General features: G+C 42.0%; 1 protein-coding gene across 11 annotated transcripts in view; it reads left to right on the top strand.

The window, feature by feature from the left end:
• The window catches only part of NEK7 (NIMA related kinase 7), a 335,754-nt gene that overhangs the window by 235,959 nt on the left and 79,472 nt on the right, over positions 1-20,323 (top strand). For all 11 annotated transcript variants that reach the window (XM_079911987.1, XM_079911988.1, XM_079911989.1 and 8 more), the window contains 2 exons: positions 151-235; positions 18,340-18,480. In XM_079911987.1, the coding sequence (XP_079768113.1) occupies positions 179-235; positions 18,340-18,480 (198 nt within the window). In that variant the 5' untranslated portion in view covers positions 151-178. The remainder of the gene's footprint in view (positions 1-150; positions 236-18,339; positions 18,481-20,323) is intronic.

The following is a 20,323-nucleotide window of genomic DNA, read 5'->3' as shown; positions in this document are numbered from 1 at the left end:
ATTTGTGTTAGCTAAGCAGAGCTTGGATTTAGCGAATGGCAGATAAGAGTATAGAGTGTCTTAATGGACATTTTTGAAGCATTAGGTTCATCTCAAGTATGTATTGGTAATGATTGCATTATTTAAATTTCAACTTTACATTTTTTGCAGAGTTCTGAAGTTCCTGTTGCTTCAGACGATGGATGAGCAATCACAAGGGATGCAAGGACCACCTGTTCCTCAGTTCCAACCGCAGGTAATTTGTTCTCATAAATGCAGCCGTAAGAGAGAGAGAGAGAGAGAGAGAGAGAGAGAGAGAGTGTGTGTGTGTGTGTGTGTGTGTGTGTGTGTGTGTGTGTGTAGACATAGATGTACATGCAGTGAGGAAGGAAGTAGTACATGTACAGTCCCTTTAGGAAATAAAGTAGCCAAAAATGCTAGTATGAATTTCCAAGCTTCAATCAGGATTGTTTTTATTATAAAATACTGTTTTAGAATATTTAGTTCTCATGTACAAATATGAAAAAAGAGGGGGGGCAGCTTTAGCTTTTAACTTGAATTGAATGACCTACAGGCTTTGGAAGCTAATGTTTGGCTCAGAGAGGAAGAGAAAAGGCAAGGCGGCGCCTGTGTGTCTAGTGCCTGTCTCTGCTCTGGCTGGTCCTGCATTGCCCACGACTGCCTTCTGTTACTGTCACTTTTCTTATTTTCTCTGAGTAGCAGTGTGTTTCCCCTGTTACGTAGTTGCTCGTTTTTTTATAGCATGAAATGAAGTTAAAGGAATGTTTCAGCAAAACATGTCTACACACTATAGAAGTTAATTACCTAGCATGCTGTGTTCTCTATGGATGCTTACCCTAAAGCCCGATGCATGATGACGTGTCTAAAATAACATTCATCCCTGCACAGAGGCAGCAGTTCATTTCTGTTGTTGTTATTAATAAATACCGTGTTTTTTCAGTTTGGTGTTGGAGACCTTCTACAGTGTCCCAAATTTACTGTGCTAGCCTTGTCCAAGTTTTGCTTGATCGTATTTCTGGAAATGAAGAATTGGTAGATGTACTTTCGTGGTATCTTTGTCTGGTGTTGGTATCAGAGTGATGGTGGCCTCATAGAATGAGTTTGGGAGTGTTCCTTCCTCTGCAGTTTTTTGGGAATAGTTTCAGAAGGATAGGCGTTAACTCATCTCTAAATATTTGGTAGAACTCGCCTGTGAAGCCATCTGGTCCTGGACTTCGTTTGTTGGGAGTTTTTAAATCACAGATTCAATTTCAGTACTTGTAATTGGTCTGTTATAGATGTTATTTCAAATGAGTTCTGTAGTCAGATAAGTTTGGGAGACTTGGATTTACACAGCTGCTTCATGACAGTACTTTCTCAGAGCCTTCCCTGTATTATTGGGGTGCACTGTGAACTTCCTGGAGGGGGTTTTGGGGTGTAGTGTTTTCCAGACTTATTTGACCACGGGATCCTTTTTGTTTAAGCACATTTATTGGCTTCTCTCAGAATCCATGTCTGTGAGGCACAGTGCAGGAAATACTGCCTACAGAATAAACTATCTTTTCTGCCTCTGTGACTTTTTTCATCTTGTACCCTCATATTCCTCTCCAATTTTTGAAATCCTGCCCACCCTTTAAAGGACCATCTAAAATGCTATCTCCACTATGAAGCTTTTTCTGATTTTGTGAATGTAATATTTTTTCCTTGGAAACGTGATGGTGCATCCTTTGTATGTCTCTTCTGGTATTTCTGAGGCCTTTGTGTCATTTTACATAGGCATTTTCCTTATCTTTGCTGTTGGGTTAAACTCTCCTTGAGGATTTATACTGTGTCTTACTTTCTTTGGATGCCCTGTGATACTGCAGCTCCCCACATGAAGCAGGGTCTCAATAAGAACGTGTGATTGAAACCAACCAGGGACTCCTTCAAATGAACATGTTTAAATTAGCCCTTTACCCAATTGAATTTTACATTGTTTTCTTTGTTACACCCGTCTGAATCCTCTGTACCGTATTCAGAAAAGAGACCCTTTAGAGAGCTTAGAGTAAGGCCAATATTTTAATTTCAAGATGATTGTTTTTTATTTTTTAGATCTACCATCTATATTTTGTGTACGGTCATAAATTATCAAGATTATAGTAAGCAGTTTCTATCTATTAGATACAGACGTATCTTAGTGCTAGTTTTACACACATACATAGATACTGTGGGTCCGTATTATATTGTTTCTAGTGAAGACAATAAAAGAAGCACTTCTAAAATTAGGTAGTTCATGTCATGATTTTGAAATTCTGTTTTGAACAGTCCTAAATTTCAAAGGAAAAAAAAATGAGCACTTTCATTTTTGCCTTCTACTGACTCACCAGCCAGGAAAGTCATGGTTTCCTGGGACCATGCAGCATACATTTCAGAACCACGTCTGTGGTTCTGCATCTCTTTTCACACAGTTCCCTTCATCTCTGCCTCCTGCTGCTGCTCCCAGGGGTGGGGGAAAGAGGGAGGGTTTTTCCTGTCTCTGCGTCCAGACTGATGGTGTGAGATTACCTGACAAGAGTTTACAGGCGTTATTGCTTATTAAGTCTTTGAAAAGTGTTACTGCTCTCAGTAGCATGATTTTTAAAGGCTGGCAAAGGACAGGCTCTGCTAGGGGCTGACAACCTTCTTTTGTTTTGTTCCACACCATTGGCCTGAATAACGGGGTGATATGGCAACATATGGTTAGCTGAGTGACTCCTACTTTTGTGATGCTAATACGTGTCTGGACATAAACCGAAAACGAAGTCAGCTTTCTAAGTGTCAAATACCAATCCCCTGTATAATGACAAGTGATGTATATTCTTGGCATATCTTTCTTTTTCTTGTTCTGAGATGAATACTCTAACCCCTTAATGTGTAATATGTGGTCTCACATATTACTGTGAGAGCTCCTTTTTCTTTAGTACGGTGTGAGGTTCCTTTTTTATAAGCTTCAGGATGTGAGATTTATGTATCTCTATTAATTTTTTTGTGTGTATTGTCATTCTCTTGAACTTAGGGAAATTTTTTTTCTATCAGCTTCCTTTTCCTTCCCTTTTTCCTTTGATTCCTCTACTAAAGCCAGAAAGTACTGAAAGGATGTTTTGACGAGATTTGTATGCTGTCGGACTCTTGTTGGTGGAACAATGGATTTAGCTTAATTTAAAAAAGAAAATTCAGACTATATAAAAAATGGTGACACAGAAATAGGAAAATACTAAACTATTTTAGTATGAGACTAATTTTAAACAATGGGGGCTTACCTGGTGGTGCAGTGGTTGAGAGTCCGCCTGCCGATGCAGGGGACGCGGGTTCGGGCCCCGGTCCGGGAAGATCCCACGTGCCGTGGAGCAGCTGGACCCGTGAGCCATGGCCTCTGTGCCTGCGCGTCCGGAACCTGTGCTCCGCAACGGGAGAGGCCACGACAGTGAGAGGCCCGCGTACCGCAAAAAAAAAAAAAAAAAAGATTAAAAAAATAATAAAGAAAACAATGGAAATTTGCAACTAACATTTTTTGAGTATTTTGATTTCTGATCATTGAGTGAAGAGCACTATGGTACATTCACTTTTTATCATAAAGATAAATGTAAAACAATTATAATCAGAGCACAATTTTAAGAATTTATGGGAGTGATTAGAAGGGAGGATTAATTTTAATTATGATAATCACCAGGACTTAGGTTATAATTATTATTTGTAAATTTGAAGATATCTAGTGTAACGCTTTGGCTACCTGTGAAAGAGGGAAAGCTTCCCAGATCTACAGGTAGGAAAATAGACGTTCCTCGTTTTTATTGCTTGGAAGGTATGAGAACCTTGTCTGGGAGTCTTCCAACCCAAGCAGTAAGGTAGATCACCCATTCCTTTAAGCTTCCTGGTGGCCCAAATTATTTGCAGCCCCCCTGTGCTTTTGCATCCCTGTGAAGCGAGGTGTAGGGATGAGATGAAGCTAACCTTGTAGCATGTTTGGGGTAGTGATCTGGGCGCTTTGTGGGCCAGAGCGACGTTGCCCCCAGTGGACTGTGTTGAGTGGGATGAGTTTTGGACATGATGATTATGTCACCTTCCCCTGTCTTTAGCTCATCTTACAGAATCACTTTATGAAATAAGGGTCATCATGTAGTTTACTTCTTTTGATAAATTGATTTTGCCAAGGTGTTTGTTGTAAGTAGCATTGAGTACAACTTCTGTTCTTTGAATTGTTTATAGAAATTTCGGTGTGGTGTTCTCCCTTTGACAGTTGCCTTCAGTGAATGACTTTAGGTGCAGGAGAATGAACAGCAGCTGTTCTGAGGAAAGCAGGCCCGCGCCGTGGTTTCAGTTCACGACGTCTCGTATCTCTGCTCTCCCCGAACCCCCAGCACTGTCTCCCCCGTCCTCCCACTTAGCTGATGCCCTTGCTTCCTGTTTCACTTAAAAACACCGTAACAGTCAGAAGAGAACTTCCACCGACTTCTCCCAGACATGTAGTCACATGACTGGCCTTTGCTGTCACCAGATGAACCAGCCACACTGTGCCCAAGGCCAGCACGCCCCTGACCACTGGATCCCACCCACCCCCTGCTCCTATTGGCCCCTCTCTGCGGGCCCTTCACTAGCACATCATCGCGTGGTTCTCTCCTCCGTCTCAACAACAAACCGTGACCTGCTCGGGTCCTTGGACTCTTTAATCGATAGAAGTTGGTAGGAGGCCAGATGAGAGATCCAGGCAAGGCCTTATTGAGACTCGTGCCGCAGCGGGGTGGGGCTGGGGGTGGAAACGAGCAGTAGGTGCCCTTGCTTGCTCCCCGAGGGGGCTTGAGCTGGTTCATCAAACGGGCTGAGGGCGGGGTGGGTCTGGCAGGAGGCCTGGCTTAGGTGGTCTGCTCGCCCTCTGGGTGGTGCTGTGTGCAGGGATCTCGTGCAGGACCCTGCTTTTGCCCCTGGCACCTCAGAAGGGGCCGTTGGTTTGGGGCCTGTGTGTACCTTATTGTTCATAACTGCCCGACTGCACATGCGTGCAGTTATTTTTAGTCCATAATGGTTTCTTTATATCCTGTTGCCCAGGTGCAAGTGCAAGCACTCAGGTAGAGGGTCCCCTGTCACAGCCTATCTCAAAACCAAAACAAGTCCAAACCAAAAACCAGCTTTTAAAGTCCTTCTTTTCTCCAGCTGTTAACTAACCTATTTCTCTGCTGCCTTTTATTGCTAATTCTTAGCTTTATTTGTAGGTTTGTCTCCCGTTTCCCCCTTCGCTCTCTGAAATGTGCTCCAGTTAAGCCTTCTCCCCACCCTCCCGGCTAGACTGCCTTGTCAAGGTCCCAGCTATGCGCAGGTGCTCCGTCCCTGGTCAGCTCTCAGGCCTCGTCCTCCTTGGCTCATCAGCTGCATTCAGTAGTCGATGGTACTCTCTTCTTTGAAACCTGTTCATTGCTCAGCTTCCAAGAACCTTATTTTTCTCGTCTTACTGGTCCATCCTTTGCTGATTTCTCCTCACCTCCTGGACCTCTTAACAATAGAGGGCTTCAAGGCTTGAGACCTCTTTCTGTCTATATCCCTGCTTGGAGATCTCTTCCAGTTTCGTGATTCTGAGTATGATCCATATGCTGGTGACTCTCACATTTATATCTCAGCCTGGACCTCTGTCCTGAATTCCAGACTCATGTATCCAGTTGCCTGCTTGACCTCAAATTTGTATGTCTCAAAGCAAGCACATGTGAAGCTGAACTCTGAATGGTCCCCCCCAACCCTTCTGTCTGCAGGCCTCTCTATCACAGTTGGTGGCAGGTCCATCCTTCCCTTGCCCAGGCTGAAGCTCCTGGAGACGTCCCTGACTTCTTCCAGCTCTCTCGGGTTGTGTCTCACCTGTTCCCAGACCCCACAGCTCCATTTTTAACAAACAGTTAGAATTGGGATACTTCTTGCCTCCTCTGCTGCTACTACTGTGGTCCAAGTAATTCTACTTTTTCTCAAAACTTATTTCAGTAGCTTCCCAGCCTCCATCCTTGCCTCCCTTCAGCCCTCTCTCAATACAAAATTATATAAACTTTAAATGTAAAATACAAAATTTCAGTCAAATTGTGTCTGTTTAAAACCTTCTAGTAGTTTCTCATAGGCTTACTCACTCATCATCTTCCAGGGTATATTTAACTATCACCTTCTTTGATCATTTAATGAAAATTGAACCTTCACACCCACCAGTGAGCCTTTGCTGCCATATTTTTCTGCGTAGAATTGATTGCCTTTTCACTTTTTCATTGTCTGTCCGCTTTCTCTAGAGTATAGGCTTCATCCCGAGACCCCAGAGTGGTACCTAGGGCACGTAGTAGGCATTCAGTAGATGCTTGTTGAAGACAAACTGGGTGTCAGATCAACCCATTCTCCATCTTTTCAAGCACCACCTTTTAAATGAATATTAAGATACATAAATGTCTTTGGAATTTCTCTTCCTGGCACAAGTTCAAGCAGTGGCCTGTGCCTTGGTACCTACATCAAAAATACGATAGGAAGCCATTCTTGGCAACGCTTTGTTAGACTGAGGTGTGAGAGACCAGCCTGCGCCGAAGCAGGGAAGAAGAGCTCAGAGAAAAAGAAATTTTCTCCAGGACAGGTTTCCACATCTTTGTGAGCCCAGAAGTCAGGTGTGGCCTAAGATGTCTGAACTCTTAATTTACCATTTTTGTTTTTCTTGGGTAACAGTCTATATACAAAAGTAAATGTGTATTAAATGGTTTATTAAAAAACACATCCTCCATTTCTTATGGACTTTTTTTCACCTCCTTGGTTTAGCTGGAACAGACCTCTTTCCCCCAAGGACACTGTTTCCCGTCACCCTCTCAGTGGAGGCTGCTGGTTCTCTAATAACCCCACGCTGTGAGGATCGGGGGTCGGATGGCAGCCTGTCTGTCCACAGAGCCTCTTCCAGACCACGATTCCTCCTTGTTCTTGGGGTAGGGAAGCCTGAAACCTGCTGCGTCAAGGCTCTGCCACCCTAAGAAAGGGCGTTCACCTTCCCTGTCGCTGTTGTCTCCTGACCTCTTCGTGACCCCTCGCACTACTTGGACACTTGGCCCCTGGCTCCTGGCTTTTGTCCAGGGCAGTAGCCCTGCTGCTGCTATCAGTACCTGCTTCTGATTGAGTTCTTACAGCGCACCCACCCTGTGCAAAGCATTGTGAATGTGTGTGTCATTTATTCCTAACGCAAGCTGTAGGAGGCGTTATCTGTCACACTTCACAAATGAAGAGGCCGAGGCTCAGACCAATGAACTAACTCACCCTTGGTCACGTAGCTGGTAAGTGGCGGGGCTGGGATTGGCACCGGGTCTGTCTCACTCTTTAGAGTGAGCTTTTAGAAAAAGCTCCCCATCCATTTCCTGGCCAGCCTGATCTTCTCAATCACCGTGACTCTTGATATTTTTATAGGTACCTCAAGCTCCTACTCTTCAAGATGGAATTTATTATTTCCTGCCCAAGATTGTCCTTTTGCCTGTGACTATTAGCACCGTCCATCTAGGCGTCCAAACTACAAACAAGCAAATCGCATACTTTATATTAGGCAGTTTTCCTCTTGTCTTGATTTTGCTCCCTAAATAGCTCTTGAATCTGCTAATTCTCTACATCCTGACTGTAACTACTGTAGTTTATTTAGATTACTGCCACCTTTTGCCTGGATTATCGCAGAAGCTTCTGAACTGATCTCTTTACCTCTCATTTTACCATTTCTAGTTCATTCTTTACATTGTAGCAAAAGTCATCTTTCCAAAGTGTACTTTTTATCGTATCACTTCCTAAAAGCGCCGGTTTCTATGGCTTTTAGGGTGGATTCTGCATTTCCTCGTGTGTCGTAGAGGGTCTTGCATCATCTGGTCGCCTTTTTCTTCTCCAGCTGCATTTTGTGTCTTTCCCTATTTTGGACACAGATTCAGTCGTGTCTTGCTTATACCATGCTCTCTTTCGGCTCCAAATCTCAGATGCTGACGTAATGGTCTCAGGAGCCGTTCAAGGAGATTTAGTCCCTAATGGAACCTAATAGCATAAAGGCTCCTTATAATGCGGATGAACTACATGGTAGAGGCCCTAAGGAAAGTGTTATCCTAGAGGAAACATGTAATTTGGAAGACAACAAAAAGATTATTCTCAGAAAAATAATGATTACTGGGTAGTTTCTTACACTAGTATGCTTCTAACAAATCAGAATATGCTGTACCAGCAGTGCAGTGTTCACTTCTGTAGATCATGCTTTATATCAATGAGTAGTAGGTCATGGGTACTCAATAAATATTTGTTGGATGAATGAATTAATCTCTAAGTGAAAGCTAAATATTGATCAATCTAATTATGTTGTATAGATTTTAGTTACTTGAGAGTTATTTTAGGAAAAGACTGTGGCAATATAGAATAATAAGAAATCTGTCAAATGAGAAGTGATATCAAAATATTTAAAGCTTAGTTGAGTTTTGAATTTAGATTGCTTGTTCGTATTTACATATATAGGGGTAAGTGTTCCTTAAATTTTAAAGGAAATGCCTTGAGAAATTTAGATGGGTTTTAAAAGGATGGGAATGCGGTAAGGATTCTCTCATCTGCTGTCTTGGAAATTTCTATTTGAATAGTCTGATGTGGGCAAAGATGAGGTCGACATTAATCAAAACAGTTTCCCAGTTCTATTTGGAATTGCATCCAGAGCCTGAAATATAGTTTTAATAAATACAGTAATGAAAATTGTTCCATTTTTGAGGGTGAACGTAATATTTGGAAGATTCAGAAATCTTTTGGAGCCAAGTATGTACTTGGTGAAAAAAATAAATAGTCTTGGTATTCTTCTTTCGATCAAAATGAGATATCTTCTTAAATGAGACCAGTAATTTTCGTGTGATTCACAAACTGATTACAGTCCAAGGAGGAATTTCAAACATATTTTCAGTATTGGAAGCCTTCCTGGAGTAAGTCCGTATCCTCTCACGGTGCTTGTTTGAAGGGCAACGTTGAATGTATAGATTCTAATATGTTTGTTAGACTTCGGTTGTGTCATTTTACATTTAGCATACCTTTATATTTTGTCTCCCTTTATATTATTATTATGTGAATATTATGACTTTTTCATATGACTGTGGTTATGTTTCATACATCTTTCTCACTAAATATTTATAAAACAAATATTCCTCAGATTTAGAAATTTTGATAAGCACTTCTTTTTCCAGGAACACTTATGTAGAATACATTTAATTATGCATTCCTTTTATTTATTTTTTTTCCTTGACTGGGTATCATTCAGTGTAGGAGAAGAGGGGGATGGAGGGGGAGGGATTTCTAGGAGAGTTCTGATAGGGTGTCCAGGAGGGCACCAGGGGGGCACCAGGGCTGAGTTTCAGGCAGCACTAACTTCTAGAACCAACACATGGGAGAGAGGGAGCAATGGGTTCCGTGGCCCAGAGTGATGAGCAAAGTGAGAAGAGAAGGCTGAGGATGGAGCCCTGTGGACACCAGAATTTATATGTGGGGGGGAACACGTAGGGGAGCTGGGAGCAATCAGGAGCGCTGGCTGTTCTGTGGGGTGGTTCAGGGCCTGAGCCCTGAAGTCGGATTGCCTGGGGTCAATTCTTGGATGCCCCACTTTCTGGCTGTGTGATGGAGGACAGGTTATTGAACATCTGTGTGTTTCACTTTTCTTATTAATAAATTAGAGGAATCATAGTTTTTACCTCCTATGAGCTATGGAGCTTCTAAGATTGTGCTTGGCACGTAGATAGGACCCAGACGACGGGGATGAGGGTGAGGGTGACGATGACGACGTTCTGCCAGTGACACTCTTGGAGCATAGGTTTCTCCACCAGTGGTTGGCGCTGCATCATCTTACATCCTTTATTACATTGTTATTACCTGCCTTCTGCCCACACTGTTGCTTCGTTAGCCTTGGTTATCCTAGTCAGTGGCATCACTATCCATCGAGGTGCTCAAGCCCCAGATCCATGATTTACCCTTGATTTCTCTCTGTCCCCCTCTCCTCATACTCAATTCATCAGCAGCTCCTTTGACTCCACCTCAAGATCATATCCTGATTCCGTCTGCTGTTCGCATCTCCCTGCAACAGTCAGGTCAGGTCCACTTCCTCCTGTCCAGTCCCCCTGCTTCCACTCTTGCTTTACTCATCCTCCTGTCCATTCCTTCCCCACCAGCGTCATGAGTTGTCATTGTAAAATGTGTGTTAGCTCGCAGTACCGTGCTTCCCTGCTGGAGACCCAAGTCCCTCACTGGTGCTGTCAGAGTGCCGTGCGGTTTTGTCATGCTCGCCTCTAACCTCGTTCCTCAGCCCGTCACCCTTGTTCTCCATCTTCCAGCCAGTGTTCCTTCAACACACCCAGTTCATTCTTTCCTCGAGACATTTTCTCCAGGTTTTCTTTCTGCCCTTTTTTTTCTTCTGGTCTTTTAATCTCACCATAAACATCACCTTCTCACCAAGGTCATCCCAGAATTACCCACTCTAAAATAACCATCCACTCATTTTCCATTATATCACTCTGTTTTATTTCTCTGCATATGCTTAAATATTAGATACTATTATGTATTTGCTTATTGTCTTTTTGTTGTTTTGGATTATGTATTTGTTTAATCTCCCTCCTCTGTTAATAACTGTGGAATAAATGAATACATTGTAGAAAACCTCTCCCCTCTATTTGTGTCTGTCTCTGTCTCTGTTTCTCTCAGGGAAAGGCTTTTGCTTGCCATGTTTAATTGTACCAGGTATGGCTGGTGGTGCTCATGGGGCAGATGGGAGTGTCTTCATCATTATCCTACTCATGAAATGCTGGGAAAGGTCATCAGTATTTCTGGTTACATAATTTGGATATAGTGATTATGCGGGGTAGTGTAACTAATGATGATTAAATGATACAAACACTGGGGTCTTATAAATGTTTAACTAGATAATTGGTTGTATTTGATCACTCATTTTTCTTATGCTATAGTGAATTCTCTCCTTTGTTTGATAAAAAGCCAGTTATAATGATTAATGGCATATTGTTCCAACTGATGTAAATCTCAGACACTTAGTGTCTTTAGGAATAGGTTACTTTTGAAATAGTTAAAGAAATTTTAGGGAGATCATTTTTCACATGGGAAGAAGCATGACTAATTAGACTCTGCTGGCACATGTGGTGTTTTGTTTTTGTTTTTTAATATGTGTTTTTTTTATTTCTAGTGAGGTTTGTAGAAAATAATGTATAACAGCTTTATGTTAGATATTGTTGAAAGGATGTTCTAGTTTTTGTAGTTTGGAGGTGAGTAATATCTCTTTAGAGATCATACACAGCATGAGCTTTATTGCCAAATAAAATTGAAGGGCATTTTGAAGTTTTGTAACTTTTAAATTTTTGAGAAATTTAATAATGTTAATATAAATATAGTTTATTAGATTACATAATTGGTAATATGAAAATCACCAGTAAGAGGTGAGTTTGCAGTAACAGGGAAAACCATATTAATGATGTTAAATATTGTAATTAATACTGGCTTGTATATTAGATCATTGATAACAATACCTCTAGGAATTATCAGGACATAATTTCCTCTCTGGGGAGTCTGTTGAGTCCATGCTGTGACTCTTCTAATTTCCCCAGAGAGAATTATCATCATCATGTTACCCTGAATTATCTTACTGCTCATTAAATGTTCCTGCCTTCAAATTTAAAGGAAATTAAAGAAATTAATTTAGTCATGGGAAATTATTAATTGTTTAACGAGGTTGCACCTGTGATAGTATGAGCCTGTGGCACAGCAGAAGGAATTTTATTTTAAAATGAAAAGTATTTATGTGAAGGAAGCAGTTAACAGACTGACATGTAGAAGTTAATCCCAATTAGTTAGCAAGATCTGGCGGTATGTAATTAAAGTGCATTCAGATCAACAAGAGATTTCATTAATGAGAATGCAGAACACTTAAGGTGTTATAAAAAGCTTCCTTCACTCTAGAGTTTGATTTTTTTTTAGTTGTCGTATGTAATTTTGAGTATTTATTTTATGTTTCTGAGATTTTAGGGTTCTTTTATAGTATACCTTGCAGATTCACATATCTCAAGAGACTAAACATAATTTACCACAAAAATGTAATGCAAATGCTTCCAACATCTGTTTTAATTGTGTCCTTTATTTAAGGAGTTGTGGGTGTCTTATAGTTAGTAATTAAGAAATAAAATAACAACAGTAAAAACAATAAACAATAAAACAATAACAATATCAAAACAATGTATGTAGGCTTACAGTTATGTTATTCATGTTAATTAGTTATATTTTGAGACTTATTCCAAAAATGAATGTGTTTGAAAATTCTTGTATGGGGTATGTATGTAGTCTTTATTTAGTAAGTTTAGAAGCTACCCCGTGCTGAATTAATCACACCCTTTCTCAGTTTCTTTTGTCACGAAGCGCTTGCAGCTTCACACTTGTAGGGTTTATGGGCTTTCAAGCAGTTATTATCTTCCCTTTGCCTGTGAATTTAAACTTTACTGTGAGCATGTTCCAGCCCGATGGCTGCATTGCGGCCACACATGGTTTTGTTTATTGCATGCTCCCCCACAACAATTAGGAGGCCTTCGGGCAGAATAGTTTTAGTTAGCTCTAGAGTATGGCACCAAGGAGCCTTACACCCAGGGGATCAGGCTGTGTTCATTCATGAATCAGGAAGACAGTCCGCGTGGTAACTGGGGTGTCCTGGTTGGAAGGCAGAGCCCAAGGCTGGGCGGTGCTCAGAGACCCTAGTAAGGATGTGGCTGGCATATGGGAAGCCTAGCTGTAGATACAGACAAACTCCAGTTTCGGCCAGAGGAAGAGGACCAAAGAAGCAAATCAGGGTCAAGACTAAAGAATTTCAGTCTTGAAAACCCGAGGACATGCAGGAGGCTGTACAAATCCAGAGCCTGTGGGGAGAGAGGGTCGGTGGCAGGCTCTTACCGCTGGCGCCCCTGGGGGAGGGGGCGTAGATGATGGTGAGGGAGTGCGTAAGCTTGGCTCTGTCCCAGGGGACACTCACGCACAGTTCTTTGTGCGGGTTCACCCCTATGCTAGAGAAGTGGGAAACAAGGTTTGGGTAGCTGGCCCAGCTGAGAAAGATACTGGGCGTTAGAACTGGGGTTTCGAGCCCAGGCCTTGCTGACTGACTCCAGAACCTGTGCCGTTTCTCTGGGGCTTTATGGGAACTCAGTGGATTCTTCTGTACCGCCTGGCCCAGGTCCGGCCTCAGAGCACAGTGTTCAGGGCTTGCTGTACTGCCCTAAGAGGGCAGTGAATTAGCACTAAGGTCCCCTTTCCTGCTGCGGGTGCAAGGGGAGTCTCAGTCTCACCTGTTGGGAAGCTGTTACTGGCAGAGACAGCGTCCACTTGCAGGTCTGGAGCTTCCCCACTCCCCATGGAGCTTCTGCCTCAGACCTGCTGGGAGCTTCTCCGTGGTTACAGTCATGGGGATGCACTTAGAACTTTCATATTCATTAAGTTCTTTCAGCTACATTCACTTACTTAGTAAATATTTATTGTCTGTTTCATGTTGAGCTGCCTTCATGGCATCTGGACACAAAGATAAAACTTGGTTTCTGTCTTTGAGAAACTCTGTGTTCGGAGGGAGAAATATACACATGTAAACAAATAATTAAAATCCAGTGAGGTCTGGAACCTAGCTTAGTGCCTGAGTTTGCACCACTGTGTGGAGAGTTGACTGCTGTCGGTTGCTGTGCAGGCCCAGGGGCAGGAGCAAGCAAAGCCTCCTGGCGAGCTGAGGACGATTCCTGAGAAGGGCTGGCAAGTCAGCCCCCAGGACGAGCTGGGCTGGCCAGGTGCGAGGGGCGCAGTCACTCAGAGGGCCTGGGACACACAGATGCCTTGCACGGAAGGGCCGGAGCTGCAGGCGCATTTGGCGCCGAACGGTGTGGTTGGAGGGGGGGCCCAGGGCAGGGGCCAGGTGACTGAGAGAGCTCCTGTCGTAGGTGGGTGTCAGCGTGTTGCGGAAGAAGCAGAGTAGCTTTTTACTTTCATAAAAGTTAAAAATCCTTTAAATGACTCACATCAAATCCAAAAGCCATTTTGTGCAGCTCAGACAGGTACCCTGGTCATTAAGGGACTGCAGAGACTGAGACCCAGTTTATCCACCAGAATGAGAGCACGGAAAGGCAATTGAAGTGATTTTATTTGGTTTATATTTTATACTGATTTGAATCTCATTATTTTGCTGGGTTATTTTATTCCCATTATAATTAAAATGCTAAGCTAAAGAATATGGGGAATTGGACATCATCCAAGAAAGAGACTATAGCTCTTTCCTAAAAATAGTTCTTTACTTGTGTGGGCCCTGATTTGATACCATCTTTTTTATTTTAAGCACCTCATACAGCGCTGCTTACATGGGGCATAACTCATCAAAATGAACTGTGGCACTGAATACAGTATCAGAGAGTCATTACCGAAGTATATGTATAACCTGCCTGGCGATCTCTTAAAGGAGACCTCATCCTACACAGGCTTATTTTTATACAAATTGCAGCGTGGCACAGACACGGGGGGGTAGTCGGAGATGTGCAGCTATGCTTCTTCTCATGTCAGCTCTGCACGTCTACACTGGGTGACAGGACATGGGAGCAGATGAGACAAGCTGTCACTCACCCACACTGCCCTTTGAAGAAAGGCCATGGGGGGAAAAGGTGCCGCAAATGGGCTGTGAAGTTTACATACACTGCCCACTGTTAAACAGATTACGTCTAATGAAGTGTCTAATGCTCAGGCCATATCAACCTAATCCTTGGTGGCAGTTCATCCCTCAACTGCCAAAAAACACCGCCCTCTGGCCCTCTCTCGCCCGCTCTGGCCGCCAAGCACAGGGAGGTGCCCAGCCTTAATAAACCGAGACAGTGTGTGATCTGACATGCAAATGTAGGTCATTGCATATGTAAATGTGTGATTACAAACCTGCATGCCAAAACACATTAGTGAGACTTTGCTCTCAGCATGCGGTTGTCACACTGCCTTAGCAGTTCACGCTAATATTTGTCAGTTATTGTGCAGACAGAAGATGGAATTCCCAGTCAGGTTTAAAGGATATGGATTGCGTGATACCGTTCCTAATGATGAAGCTGTATTTCACTGTTGAGATTGACAGGTTTCATCGGGAGAAGGAATGGTCTGTACATTTTGGGGAGAGGAAGAAAACCTATTTCTCAGATGTTGCAGACTATCCTAGTGTGTAAATTAAAAAATAAAAAAAAAGATTTTTTAGAAAAGCCTGGACAATTTAAAAAGTCTCTCCTCTTTAAATGAAACAAAGTTAAGGAAACTAAAAAAGTTGCTAATATCCACTGAATATACCTGAGAAGTGAGGCTTTGTAAGTTTCCTTTGTTAAGTAGGTGTCACAGTGACACTTAATTATAAATTCATCTCAGTGACCACAAAAAGAAATCTTATATATGAACAGAGTGGCAGGTTGTCTCCCTTTATTTTATAATTTCGTTTTTATTTTCATTTTTGACATACATGTTTCTAGTCCCAGTTTTGTTTTTTCATCAAAAGGCCTGAAATTGAAAATTGAACTTGAAAATACTGTGGATCATCATGTAGGGTCCCATAATGTTGTATCACATTGTAGGTGACTTTGTTTAGTAACCCTGGCAGTATAGCAAAGCCTATACTTAGGAATTGGGAATCAGCTAGACAGTGATTTGGTTTGATAACATCTACCTTACAGGATTGTCATGAGAATTGAATTAGATGGCATATGAGGTACTAATTTATAGGACCTGTTAAGTTGTAGGTACCAAAACAGAACCTTTTATTATTGTAGTAATGTTATTGTATTGTTACTCTAACAATTATTTATGGTTTTATATTTATATAATGAATTTGTGAAATTTGTATTCTGATTATTTTGCATGTCTTAAAGGAAGAGTGGTATTTTTCTTGACAATATTTTGGACTTTCCGAAGAAAGAAAAGCAATGCACAAGAGTAGAAATCATTGCTACCTTTTTTCTCTTTTTGAGAAACATTGTATTTGAATGACAGTGAAACTTTGGCAGAATTTTAGTTTTTGCTAGCATGACAGATGTAGTGAAATGAACAAGGTAACATGTATTAGGGGTTAGTGTAATGCCCATGTGTCAAAATAGCCTTGTACATAAGTCATGGGGTCATCAGCTTTGACTAAGGTTTGCTTGAGGGACTCAGAGATAAATTACTTTAGTGGGTTTAGGAACCAGTGCGCCCTTTGGTTGCATTAATAGGTATTTAATGTTCAGTCTTACTAGAGGGGGCCCAGTGAGGCCCCACAAGAACGTCATGTTTACTCTGAGTCGGCTCAGAGTAGAGCAGGTCCAGAAGGATGTGAGCAGAGTGGTAAAAGGCCAAGAAGCGTGTACTTACCAGTAATCTAGGAATCTTGAAAAGGCTCGTGTGTGTTTAGCCAAAAGAGAGAAGATAAGAGGGCATATGATGGCTAAACTATTGTTACACTTTTATAGGTAGATCGCTACAGATAGATTATGAGTGTCATGAGGAGCTTAAAAGGCAGTAGTCCTTGGACATGTGTGGTAACCTCAGCAGCAGACAGTGTTGGATCCTAGTGGATCCTAGATCTGTCCTATGACTGGTTGAATGAATGAATGAGTCTGTAAACAATGAACGAAAGAACTAGGACAGTGGATAAAACGTATAAGGAGTTGGGATTTGCCTCCAAATGGGGACGGCTGGGGTGCTGCCTCCCAGCACCTGTAATTCTTTCTCAGCACCATTGAGAGCCCTTCCCTGTACCTGTGTAAGCTCTTTCAGAGCAGAAGCATTTCTGATGCATCTCTGTTTCCCTAGCAGCTAGTACAGTGCCCGATGCATAGTAAGTACTAAAATGTGTTAGTTTCAAAAAGAAATGACATTTTCCACAAACAACAAAAAAATATTGTTTAAAAATGTAATTATGTACTGAGTGACAGAGGCCAATCTGAAAGGCTACAATACTGTATGGTTCTAACAATGTGACATTCTGGTAAAAGCAAAACAATGGGTACCGTAAAAAGTCAGTGGCTGCTGGGGTTTAGTGGGGAGGGAGGGATGAATAGGCAGAGTATAGAGGATTTTTTAGGGCAGTGAAAGTATACTATATGATACTGTAATTATGGATACATGTTATTATACATTTGTCCAAACCCATAGAATGTACGACACCCAGAGTGAACCCTAACGTCAACCACGGGCTTTGGGTGATAATGATGTGTCAGTGCAGGTTCATCAGTTGTAACGAAAGTCCCACTCTGGGGGGGTGTTGGTAGCGGGGAAAGCAGTGCATGTGTGGGAGTAGGGGGCGCATGGGGGACCTCTGCACCTTCCTCTTAATAGTGCTGTGAACCCAAAACTGCTTTTACACAATTACGTCATTTTTAAAAAAAATTTATTTTTACATCTTTATTGGAGTATAATTGCTTTACAATGGTGTGTTAGTTTCTGCTTTATAACAAAGTGAATCAGTTATACATATGTTCCCATATCTCTTCCCTCTTGCATCTCCCTCCCTCCCACCCTCCTTATCCCACCCCTCTAGGTGGTCACAAAGCACCGAGCTGATCTCCCTGTGCTATGCAGCTGCTTCCCACTAGCTATCTATTTTACATTTGGTAGTGAATATATGTCCATGCCACTCTCTCGCTTTGTCACAGCTTACCCTTCCCCCTCCCCATATCCTCAAGTCCATTCTCTAGTAGGTCTGTGTCTTTATTCCTGTCTTACCCCTAGGTTCTTCATGACATTTTTTTCCCTTAAATTCCATATATATGTGTTAGCATACGGTATTTGTCTTTCTCTTTCTGACTTACTTCACTCTGTATGACAGACTCTAGGTCTATCCACCTCATTAGAAATAGCTCAATTTCGTTTCTTTTATGGCTGAGTAATATTCCATTATATATATGTGCCACATCTTCTTTATCCATTCATCCGATGATGGACACTTAGGTTGTTTCCATCTCCGGGCTATTGTAAATAGAGCTGCAATGAACATTTTGGTACATGACTCTTTTTAAATTATGGTTTTCTCAGGGTATATTACGTCTTTTTAAAAAAACCTTAATGATGAGGTGGTAAACTCACTGCCACTGGAATTGTTCTTGGTAGAACTTAAATGATTGTCAGGAAGTTTAGAAGATTTTCATACATTACTTGGCAGGTTGGACTAGGTGAATTTATATATATATGTGTGTATTTTTATATAATATGAATAGTTCGATAATTACTTGTCGAGTGAATGGCTGTCTGTGGGTTTACCATAGAAATCACCTACTTATGTGAAGACAATCAATGATTGTGTGTATATTGTGTGATTGAAAACTTTTCTGACTTTTTTAATTACAGAAGGCCTTACGACCGGATATGGGCTATAATACATTAGCCAACTTTCGAATAGAAAAGAAAATTGGTCGCGGGCAATTTAGTGAAGTTTATAGAGCAGCCTGTCTCTTGGATGGAGTACCAGTAGCTTTAAAAAAAGTGCAGGTAAGATGACTTTAATTATATAAATCCACGTAAAATTATACTCTGTGAAGAATAAATAGAGAAAAGTGCATCCTGAATGATTGGGTCATGACAGTCTTAAGTTGAGAACGATGGGAAGGAATAAAAATTTTACTGTAAACACTTGCATTAAGTGCAATACATGGTGGAAATCATTTTTTAGTTTTAATACTACTTTTAAAGTTCAGCTGGTTTTGTTCACCCAGATTCAGTAATGACTAGAATGATCTTAGAAAAGCTTTCACAGCTCTAGGTTTTAAGAGGCAGATTTGAGTTGTCACCATGGCTCCTGACTGGACGTGTGGCTACGTGTTGTATCCTGAGCTGCAGGCACTGCAGAAGGAAACCAGGCTCACAGAATGCACAGCCTGATAAAGTCAGTAAACGGCAGGCAAGGTTAGGGGGAGGTTTTCGTTCATGTAGAGAGCCACACTGGCAATAAATGAAAGAAAACTGAAGTGAACTTTATTTACTGGAGAATAAAAAAAAAATGAAATAGGTAAAGTTAGAGGATTGACGTCTTACGTAAAATCCACACGTTGTATTGGTATCATTCTAGCATCAGCTCTGCTCTCCAGTCCTGACTCTGTCTGGGTTCCTCAGATCCATGGACCTGCCCCAGCTCACCTGGCCAGGCCCTGCCCCAGCCCGAGCCCAGGACAGGTCACTGCCCTGATGGGTCCACTCGCCTCTGGTCTCGAAAGCACTTGCCTTTCTGCCCCAGAGTGTGTTTGACATTGTACCGTTTTACTTCCCTTTTTCAGGGAAGGGCATTCTTGTTCACACCTGCCTGTGGACTTTCCATTTTACTCTGCAGCCCTGGTGTCTTTTCTGTGTCGAGACCTGCAAAACCTCAGTGTCCTCTTATTATTATTATTTTAATTTTGTAAGGGATCAGTATACTTGCAACAGCTATTGCAGAGGTGAACAGTTTTCACTCATATTTTTAAGCAAATAGTAAATATTTATGAAAGATTTTATGGGGCATATATGTTAGATATAAAGAATAGGACAGATGCTGTCATATCCACCACTCACCTTTGACACACTTCTGCCACTCCCTTCCTTCAGAGGTCACCATGTCCTGAATTTGTGTGCTTTTCTTTAGAGTTTTTCTCCAAATCTGTATACATTTCTGAATAAATTTGTTGTTTGCTTTTGCATTTTTGAACTTATATAAATGTTGTCACATGTTGGTGTGTGTGGCTATGCTTTATTCTTTATATATCTAGTATTCAATATGTAGATACGCGTGTGTATGTGTAGTATTACATACTACGTGTGTATACTATCCAGTTCTTGTTACGTGCTACTGGTTGTGTACAGTTGTTTGCTGTTACAAACAGTACTTCCGTGATGTTCCTGTGTATGTTTCCTGGTGCACACATGCAAGAATCTCCCTTTTGCATGTGCCTGAGGATGGAAGTGATGAGCCCAGGGCCACGTACGGTCAGTGCTGCAAGTTTATACCAAGTTCTTCCAGCGGTTGCACCGTTGACCTTCTCTCCAGCAGCACGTGAGGGTAGCCGTCTTCTCTCATGTAATCTGCCATTTACAGTAAGAACATAAAATATACAATGCAGATATTAGTGTTTATGACACAGATGACTTTGGGAATGATTATTTCCTAACAACAACTCTGATCCTTTTTTTTTTTTTTTTTTGCGGTACACGGGCCTCTCACCGCTGTGGCCTCTCCCGTTGCGGAGCACAGGCTCCGGACACGCAGGCTCAGCGGCCATGGCTCACGGGCCCAGCCGCTCCGCAGCATGTGGGATCTTCCCGGACTGGGACACGAACCCATGTCCCCTGCATCGGCAGGCGG

This window comes from Stenella coeruleoalba, assembly GCF_951394435.1.
Source record: "Stenella coeruleoalba genome assembly, chromosome: 1".
NCBI classification, from domain to species: Eukaryota; Metazoa; Chordata; class Mammalia; order Artiodactyla; family Delphinidae; genus Stenella; species Stenella coeruleoalba.
This window is presented reverse-complemented; position numbering and strand designations above follow the sequence as displayed.